General features: G+C 48.0%; 2 protein-coding genes across 2 annotated transcripts; both read right to left on the bottom strand.

Moving 5' to 3' along the window:
• Positions 1 to 2871: 2871 nt before the first annotated feature.
• On the bottom strand, positions 2872 to 5750 carry LOC143358734 (uncharacterized). The gene is made up of 3 exons (XM_076796095.1): positions 4870 to 5750; positions 4014 to 4809; positions 2872 to 3776 (listed from the first exon to the last, which is right to left on the bottom strand). The coding sequence occupies exons 2-3, from the start codon at positions 4142 to 4144 to the stop codon at positions 3506 to 3508; spliced, it is 402 nt and encodes a 133-aa protein (XP_076652210.1). The 5' UTR covers positions 4145 to 4809; positions 4870 to 5750; the 3' UTR covers positions 2872 to 3505.
• Positions 5751 to 5870: 120 nt separating this feature from the next.
• Ranbp3 (ran-binding protein 3) lies at positions 5871 to 9134 on the bottom strand. The gene is made up of 4 exons (XM_076796089.1): positions 9036 to 9134; positions 8708 to 8800; positions 8426 to 8512; positions 5871 to 8357 (listed from the first exon to the last, which is right to left on the bottom strand). The coding sequence occupies exons 1-4, from the start codon at positions 9049 to 9051 to the stop codon at positions 7240 to 7242; spliced, it is 1314 nt and encodes a 437-aa protein (XP_076652204.1). The 5' UTR covers positions 9052 to 9134; the 3' UTR covers positions 5871 to 7239.
• Positions 9135 to 9548: the final 414 nt, after the last annotated feature.

The following is a 9548-nucleotide window of genomic DNA, read 5'->3' as shown; positions in this document are numbered from 1 at the left end:
AGGAATTCCTCTCTACAGATCCCCTGCAGGATCGGCGAACGATTGCTTGCTCGAGACAGACATGCAGAGAAGCGCCGCAAAACGCAAAGCAGCCGTTCCACGCGAATCTCGGCGAGTTTATGCGAGTTTATGCTAGTTTATGCGAGAGCACACACGCACACGAAATACGCAAGCACTGACTGAGACAAGCGCTGACAGATCGCGGACGCGATTTCGTGGATTGTATCGCGACACGAGCCAAAAAGATCTCTCGACGCCCATTGTTGATCGCGCTCTCGAAATGCTCGAAACGCTCGAAACTTGGAAATAGCCAGCCGGACAAACGGCGATGGCTATTCTCGGCTCTACGGACAATTTAATATAGAAATGGACAGGTGACTGGTCGGGACTGAAACTCAAGACCCAGACGCATAGCTGAAATATATTCGTGAAGTATGCTGCTCGCGTTCGCGGTACACCTGTGCAGAATCGAGAGCGAGACAGCGCGATATTTCAGCGGTCCAGCCGAGTCAAACTTTTGCCAGAACAGGATTTTCATGTTCTCCAGATTTTGTTCGTTTAGAGTTGTTCAAATTCTACGGATTGCGCTTTCGCGGGAAACGATTAAATAGTCGTACAGAGCACAAGTTATAATACGAACGGCACAAAAAGACCAAATAAATTCAATCTTGTAATATTTACGAGTCCAACAACGTATGCCAGTTACACAGAATAATGATCGTTTACGTTTGTTCTTCTAGATCGGTGAAACATCGCACCGTGGTTCGGTTCGAGGCTCGTCGAGGTAACCGAGAACGTTGACGAGGACACTTCCGGTTTACTTACCATCGCACCTGAGGCCTTGCCGGAACAGACCGTACAACAAGGATCCGCAGTGGTCGCAAAATGTTGGCGACATGAAAGTGTGGGTGCGGAACCTGTGAGGCACATCTACCTTGAAACGCTCCCTCAAGTACTGCCATTGAACAAGTATCAACAGAATTAGAACCATCTCAGTTTTCGCCTGAGCAGATCGTATAAATAGGAAGGATGATGATCCATCTCGAACCGTTTCGTACCTTGAACCGAGAGATAAAGGGGACCAACCTGATCGAAGATTGATCATAGACTACGTGGCGATTCAACTTTCTAACAACGAATCGATCCGAATACAACAATTCGAAAGGTTTACTATTTTTTCCAGGCGCCCGACCAGGCAAAGAAGAAACAGTCTCCGATCTGAATCTTCGATAAAGTTGCAGAATATTCGAAATAGGAACTGGACCCGAAGCAAATGTTGGATGGTCCCATAAGCTTTGGCATCGAACAGTTTTTATCGCGTGTCTGCTAGCAAAGTAGCAAAGCTTTACGTGTTTGCAGAGTACAATATTCTTGCGGTGAAAACTCCTCGAATGCTTGTCAAATTGTCTGCCGGCAGAGCTTTACGTGCCTCTAAGGTATGCAAATATTGCAAATTGATCGATGCCGAAACTCGAATGTTTGCAAAATTGTCTGCCAGCTAAATCTACACAGGTTTATGCGTTCGTAGAGTATACGAATCTTGAAAGGATTAAAAGATAAATCTCTGTAGATAATCTGTAGACGAACACCGAATGAATCCCGAATGAAAAATATCGCCAAGTGCTCGCGGGACCACCGAATATTCGGATTCTCGAAGATCGAGCGTGAAAATAGAAGGTCGTTTCGTAAATCAGACAGTCTAGGATGCAGCTGCATCAACGAGCAAACAAACAATCGCGTGCACGCAGCATTCGCGTTCTCCTTTAGCAAAGATTCACTGCGTTTGAGGAAAATCTCGGCTCGATTTTCGATAGAACCCGATGATGGAATGCGAGAAAGAGAGAGAGAGAGAGAGAGAGAGAGAGAGAGAGAGAGAGAGAGAGAGAGAGAGAGAGAGAGAAATCCGGAACAGACTTCGTGGTGGCTTCTGCGCTCGCTCTTGAAGAACATGGTCGCGCCAGTGATAAAACACTTACTATCGTGTTCTCCGATTCCCTGCCGCTCTCCGGACACTTGGTCAACAATTTGTCGTGACACTTCTTGTGCACCGCGGTCTGGCAGGCTGAAACACGCGTGCGATTATCGTCATTGCTAGACAACCAGGAGGACGACATAGGGTGAACCTGCAGGGTAGCTTACCTACCCTCCGATTTCGATGACTTTTCGATACGCTATAAATCTGAACACTTTCAACTATTTTTTCCTTTGCGCATTAGCGGCGGCTCTATAATTTCTACAACGTATCCAAAAATCATCGATATCGTGGAGTAGGTAGCCGTTCGGAAGGTTCACTCGATAGAACCAGTGTTTTAGAAAAGTGTTCGAGCATACTTGATCCCATCTATAATTATTAAACAGCGCATTCGATGCAATCTCTGATTTCTATTTCACTCGAGTTTGTGACAATTCGTGTAGAAAATGTTTTGATCTTTTGCATAAAGATCCGCTGACTACTATCGTACAATATTTGCTTCATACTTTTAAGTCTTAAACTTATTATAAAATGCATGGTATCCACGTGGCATGAATGGAAAGCTGGCTACGAAACTACAAGAAGGTAACGAACACTGGTTTTTAACCCTTGTGCACCGTTCAGAGCGATCATCTATATTTTAAGAATTGAAACGAACCACAGGCGTGCAATCTGTACTAGCTGTTGACGTCAGAATCATTTATATATTTGAGAAAGAAGAATTACAATTGGAAGCGGCGTGCACGGGGGTTAAAGCGGACAACTTTCCTAGCGATCGACGGTATCGGGCTCGGACAGGATCAAGGATCTCTTCCGGTTCGACGAGGCGAAGAGCTATTTACCTTGGCACTGGTATCCCTGCTTGCCGAAACCCCTGCGACAGAGAGAAAAAGAGAGAGAGAGAGAGAGAGAAGGGGGGGGGAAGAGAGGAAGAGTACACACGCTTTAGATTAATCAACGTACGCGTTCCAACGCAAAGTGGCCGATACTTGAATAATGCTATTCTATTTTTAGGGGGCCTGTATCGGAGCGGCGTTCCGCAACCGCTGTTTTATGATAAATCGAGGCACGCCCCGTGTTGTTAGCAGCCAACTACGCGTTAGAACCGAGCGCGAGGACTTTGACGAACGCGTGTTTACTTCGGGAACACGTTTCCTCTTCCGTAAACGCTAGGCCTTCGACAAGCAAGTCGTCGCTCTGTTCGAAGGCGGCTACTTATCGAGCATGTGCCAGAAGTATCGGTGCAAAAGTTCATGCCCGATTCCTTATTGTATTTTAACGCTAAACCTACCGAGCACAAAACGCAACTCATACGTATTGCATTATAAAAATGTCAGGATTGAATTTATCTGGATGTCTCGCCATTTGTATCATAATATATGGTTGCATTAGGAAATTTATTCGACCATTTCTTTTACGAAATGACTCTTTACAATTTCAACGAATTTAAAAGAAACAACCCGGGCACGAACTTTTGCACCGACCTAATCAAAATCTGAGAAAGATTCGTGAATGTAGCACGGCGGTGAACAGTTACCAGAGAAAGTCCTTGCAGAAGGCGCAGAAGGTCGGCTGTCTGAAGAACTTGGCAACCAGCTTGTGGCCCCGGACAACGTGCACCTTGTTCTGTTTGACGGCGCCTCTTCTCCTGGTGATCGCCCCGCCAACCTTCTCGTGGATTCCCTGATCAGCTGCAACCGACGCTGCAACGTCCCTTCGAGGCACCCTGGTCTTGTACACGTAAGTCTTCGCGGTGGATGTCGACGGAGGCAGATCCGCAGGATTCAGAATCGGGACTCGGGTCCTGAAACGTTGTCCACGTCGATCAGTTTACTCAACAGAGTTTATTGACAGAGTTACGGATAAGACGCTGTTCTACGCTAGAACCGCCTAGTTTCACTATCCATCGTTCGTTTTATTCGAAGATTTTTTTCACGGGGGAGCTCAGGGCAAAGTTCTACCATTTTAATTGTTTCAGGATCCTAGGACAAGGCTCTACCATTTCAGCTGTCTCAAGGACTTTACGTACCGATCGGCTCACCTGTATATGTAGCCTTCCGCGGGCCCACGGACTTGCGGGCTCTTGCGGTCCGCGGAGGACTTGGACCGGTTCGATGACGCGTTACTTCCGGTATTCCACCTTTTGGCGTGTGATCCGCCGGTGAACATCATCTTGCAGGATTCTTAGGCTACGAGTCTTATCCTCGTCATTGAAACTGCTCAGCTCTTTCCTCACTCGCGAGGACACCGGACACCGAGGGTACGTTTATGCTGGTGAACTGTTACCCTTCCAGCGAGGTGGTATTGTGTAAACAGTTTCGGCTTACTAATTTCTCTAGGAATCAATGATACGACACCAGCGAAGAGGAGGTAGCTTCTCCACGCCTGTACCGCTGGTCATCTAGTTCGCTGCTCAAACACTTGCATCAAAAGACAATAGAGTGTAGTCCTACGCTTCGCTCTCATCGTCGCTTTCGCCGTTTATCTCAGCTCCAGCATGAACGTACCCTGAGGCCCGGTGAAGAACGTGTGCTCCTCGAGGGCGGTTTCTGTCGGACACCCGGCCGCATCCTCCTCGGAAAGCTTTCACGACGATTGGAAGACGCGTTAGCCTCGCATACTTTTTAACGACAACGGACAGCGAGCGAACCAGCGTCGAGATAACGATCGAAATTCGTTTTCAGGTGCGAGAACGAAGACGACGACGACGACGACGACGACGGCGGCGCGTTTTGGCAGCGACCACGATAGGCAACCATCGGCTAGGCAGCGTTGTTGGCAAACCGCCTTCGCGGAGAATCGAACAGAGGACCTCTGTTCCTATCCTTGATGAGAATCTAAAAAAAGGTAGACTATCAAAAACCCGCGACGTTCCTGCTCGACGCACCACGACGGACCTCTCTTGATCAACCTTTCTCCCTCTCTTTCACTTGATCTCTCTCCGTTGCGTTCACTGTTCTGACAAATTCGAAGGGTGACTAATGCGCGGGGGAGGAAGCAACGTTACGTCGAAGAACTGCCTCCGGGAGGAACGCGGCGGCATGGCAGAGAACCGAGTTGCCCTCCGTGTCCGGGCTGCGTTCGGGTTTCCGTTTCTGTCTAGATCGATCCGAACGATCGTTGTACGGCGACCAAAACCCAGTGCCAGCCAGCGACGTTGAAACGTCAGCTACGCGGCACGTCCGTCGATCGGTGCACAACCAATTAGATCCGGTACGGTCTCGATCCCCGCGGAGACCTCCTGGTGAACAGGACACGGCAGATACGACGAGACTCGGTCGCCACGACGGCCCGAACCACATGGATCATCGGTACGGGGCTGTCGAGAACGCAGGAACTGAATTTTGACGCCTAAAACGCTGTAGGTTTGCGCGAAACTCTCGAATCTATAAATATCAGCCTGTTGAATGCCGCCCGCCATCGGACCTCCTAGCGCCGCAGGCGGAAAATATTCTAGATCCCTTGGATCCGACGCGATCTCCAGCCTGGAACGATTTTCTTCCTCAAAATGCTCTTTTCGTGATTAATTGACCCGCGAGTCGGACCATTTAACTCCCCTAGTAGTCTAGCTAGTATCATTTGCGGTATTCCCTCCGTAGCGTCACCGTGATCATTCTGTATCGTGGCACAGTGAATCGTTTCTATAAAATGGGTGGAATTAATTAAAAAATTTTCGTGTCATGTGACCGGTTCGAATAAGGTGTTTTCGCAAGCTAATACTTGATTAATTAACAGAGACATGAATTTTGTCCAGCTTTTCAGGATTCTGGCCCACAACGCGTCGCGGTTCTATCGGCATCAACGACAGCAGAAGGTTTTCTTTTCTCAATAGCGTTTAATATATTAAAAATATCTGTATAAACGAGAATCGAATAGAACGGAAAAGGTTGATACAGAGTAAAGATGAAACTGTCTGTATTTAGTTAAATGTAATTAACGATGTGTACAGTGAATTTTCTTTGTTCTGTATGCAGAAAGTACAGAGAGAAACGTGGTTACTCCGTGGATCGTACCTGGTGAATAGCGCTTTTAGTAATTCCATTGTTCGTTACTGGCGCGTGTCACAAGAAACACGATCGTGACGAATTAAACGCTCTCGCCCGGGTAAGCTCACCGCGCGCGCGCGTGTTCGTACGTGTGCGTCGTACCCGGTCGAAGCATGATTGATAAATATATTGCTAAGCAAAATGTTAGAGAGGAGCCGCCTCGAACACAGCCATACAACTTCACACGGTCTTGCTGGCGCTATTTACAAATTAAAGTACAATTAGTTACAGGGGGTTCGATCGTACACGCGTCGACATCTTTTTCCGCTGTTTTCTTTTTTGTGCTCGCAACAATGTTCAAGATTCGCGGCGTACACGCGCGTGTATAACGTGTATGTGTGTGTGTGTGTGTGTGCCTGTGTCTCTGTGTGTTGTACAACGGAATCGTTCTGTGCCATTGATCGTTCACGCCAGAACTACGCGTTGAATAAAGAGAAACCTAACCACAGTGGTCGTTCTTGTGGTTTAAATTACTACAGCCGACCGGGAAATAGAAATCTATTATACGAGGTATCGCTATGATAAAAGACTCCTATCCCTGCAGAGAAATCCGAATTAAAAGTACGACACGGTGCTCCTCTTCCTCGTTTCTCGTTCCCTTTTCCAACGATTCCCCTCGTTGCTCCTCCTTTCCACGATTCTCCTCCGCAACTATATGTATCATAACTATTATCAAAAGTATCTGTATCTGTCTCTCTCTCTCTCTCTCTCTCTCTCTTTCTATCTCTCTGTGTGTATGTGTGTGTGTGTCTGTACGCCAACGCATTCATTTTTTAAAAAAGAATAATAAACATTGCCTCGGATTCCATTCGTGAAAGGAACGCGTATCGATTGGGAATGATTAGAAGAGGCGTTCCGTGACCGCGAAAACTATAAAACGAGCAAAACTGTCGAAAATGTATAGTAGTCTGAGCGCTATGACGTGGGGTAGAGGATAGAGGGAGAGATCTACGATTTTGTTTGTCGCGCGTTGATCGAGTTCCGGTCTGGTCACGGAGAGCAGGCGCGCGTGCCCAACAGGGATCGAGATCGAGATCTAAAACTTCCAAGTGAAGGCACAAATCATAGCCGTTCTATTGCGCACGCGTGTACTATTATAGACAGGGCCTGATATTTAGAAACGTTCTTCTCTCATTCGACTCTTCTCGCGCGGACGACCTCCGAGTACCAGGGTGTACCCGAACCGAACTGAAACGTCTCACAGCGGTGGTTGAACGATTGTCAGTGATCGGTCGCGATCTTCTTCGGCTGGCGTTCCTGGGCGCGTTTCAGCCGTTGTTGCAGAAGATTGTGCAGCTGCTCGATCTCCTTGGGGGCGGCCTGGACGATGAAGATACGGATGGCGCCGTGGACGTCCATCGCTGTTAATCTGAGCGACTTGGGCGCGGCTCTTTCCGCGGTCATGCCCGGCCAGACTTTCGTGTTCAGGATTAGTCTCTGGGTGCCGGCGGTGCGACCCACCAGACGGGATTCTTCGTCGTCCCGGTCGTTCAGTCTCAACGTGCCTCTCCCTCTCTCCTGCCAGCTGCCGCTGGCTTTATCGAAGGCGAACAGTTTGCAGTTGATCTGCAGCACGTTCGTCTCGCCCTCCTCGCCGGTCAAAGGCGTCACTTCATTGTATTTCCTCTTGTTCGCGCGGTTCGCTTCTTCAAGTTCCTGTGCTGCTTGCGTCAAGGTCAGACCTGGTCTGGTCGTGGGACGACACGCGACCGGAGCATTCGAGAACAAAAGCTCCGCGGACCCATTCTCGTTCGTACTCTCCTCTTTCTTCTCTTTGTCGTCCGCGTTCTCCGTGCTCTCCTCCGTGTCGTTCGCTACCATCACACGCTCCTTCAGGTTCTGACCGAAGACGAAGCTCGGCTCCGAGGTACTGGCCGCCACCGCGTTATCTACACTATTACTTTCGTTGTCCTTCGTGCCCGCGCCCAATGGCAAGAACCTGCACTGTGCCTCCTCCAATGGTTTCTCATCCTTCTTTGTTTCCTTTGCTGTCTCTACCTTGTCTTCTTCCTCTTTCTCTTTCTCTTTCTCCTTCTCTTTCTCTTTCTCCGTCTCTAGCTCCTTCTCCTTCTCTTTGTCCTTTTCCGATTCTTCGGTCTTGTTGTTTTCATGCGTGCTCTCGATGCTCTTCTCGTCTACGGACTCGTCTGTAACTTTTGCAAACGGATTTTGGAACTTTGCTGGCTGTAGAAACGTTTTACTGAGGGGCTGTTGGCTGGTCGTCACTGCCCCCAACTGGGAGGGCCTCAGTATAGATGCTCGTCTCTTGTTAGCGAAGGATTTGGTGAAGTTGTTGCTCCCGAACTGATTGCCAAATTTCGAGGCAGCCAGTATTGGATCTAAAAAACAAACCGTACAAGTTACTTTGAAGGTCCTCGACGCGTGCATCTCGTTCGAGTTCGCTTACAATGTGGTTTACTCGGAGACTTGTTGGAACTGGACGCGGAGGCCTCTGTGTTATTCTCGGAAGGTGGACTATCCATTTTCTCTGGAACTAAACGTAGTGGCTGTTAACGTACGTCCAAGTATGCATAACCTGTGTACCAAGGGATGAATATTTGCATCGATCACCGTGGAACGCACGGGAGAAGGAGAAAGACGCGTCGAACGTGAAAGAGGAACGGTGTAGGAAAGGTTACGAAGAAAACAGTTACACGTTGAAAACAAAAAGCGTCAAGAATGTATTTACCAGTGGTAGCGTGTTTAGACGGGTCCGCGGATGGGTCCTGGGGCGGGTCTACCTTTAAAACATAAGCTGGCCTGCTCGATTCTTCGTTGCTCTCTAGATAAAACACGAATCAAACGATTAGAACCATTGTCAAACAATGTTGCTCGGTCAATCTGTCGAAATCGAGCGCGAGTAAATATTCGTGCGAAACGGTCCGCGGTCCGCGGGACGCAAGACCTCCCGGAGAACTCGACACCGACGGTCCTCCGGTTCTCCTTAATCGTCCAATTAACGCACAGTTCGAATCGATTGGTTTATTATTTCATCGGAGAGGAAACACAAAACGCACCCTTGCAGTCCGCCATTTTTTACGTGGAAGTGATTACGCCGCCGCCAGTGTCATCTGCCTGTGTATTTTCGAAACAGCGAGAAAATGGCGGGTTCGTGCGGCCAGAGGTTCGCAACTTTGTTTTTCGACCACGCACTGCTGGAGATCGATCGATTATCGAGCATTCGAATAACGAAAGATCAAGCGAATTAGAATTTTATTGCATACGTTTCTTGACCTGATAATGTTCGATTGGATTGTACATTGTTGCTCGATGCGCTCAGGATCGCGTCGCGCTCCCGTAGTCTCGCTGCTTCTCGCAAATGTAATCGTTAGACTGCAGATTTTATACATTTAATAATAATATCAATGCATAATAAGATTTTAAAAATCCTAATATGTTATTTCTGACTTATTCAAATTATTCAGAGAAGAAACGAATGTCGATGCAACTTCTGCGTTTCATGCGAACGATGCACAACATTTTTATTTTGCATGAAACATCCGTAGTCTACCTGGTAGTAAACACGATAA

This window comes from Halictus rubicundus, chromosome 11 (assembly GCF_050948215.1).
Source record: "Halictus rubicundus isolate RS-2024b chromosome 11, iyHalRubi1_principal, whole genome shotgun sequence".
Classification (NCBI taxonomy): Eukaryota; Metazoa; Arthropoda; class Insecta; order Hymenoptera; family Halictidae; genus Halictus; species Halictus rubicundus.
This window is presented reverse-complemented; position numbering and strand designations above follow the sequence as displayed.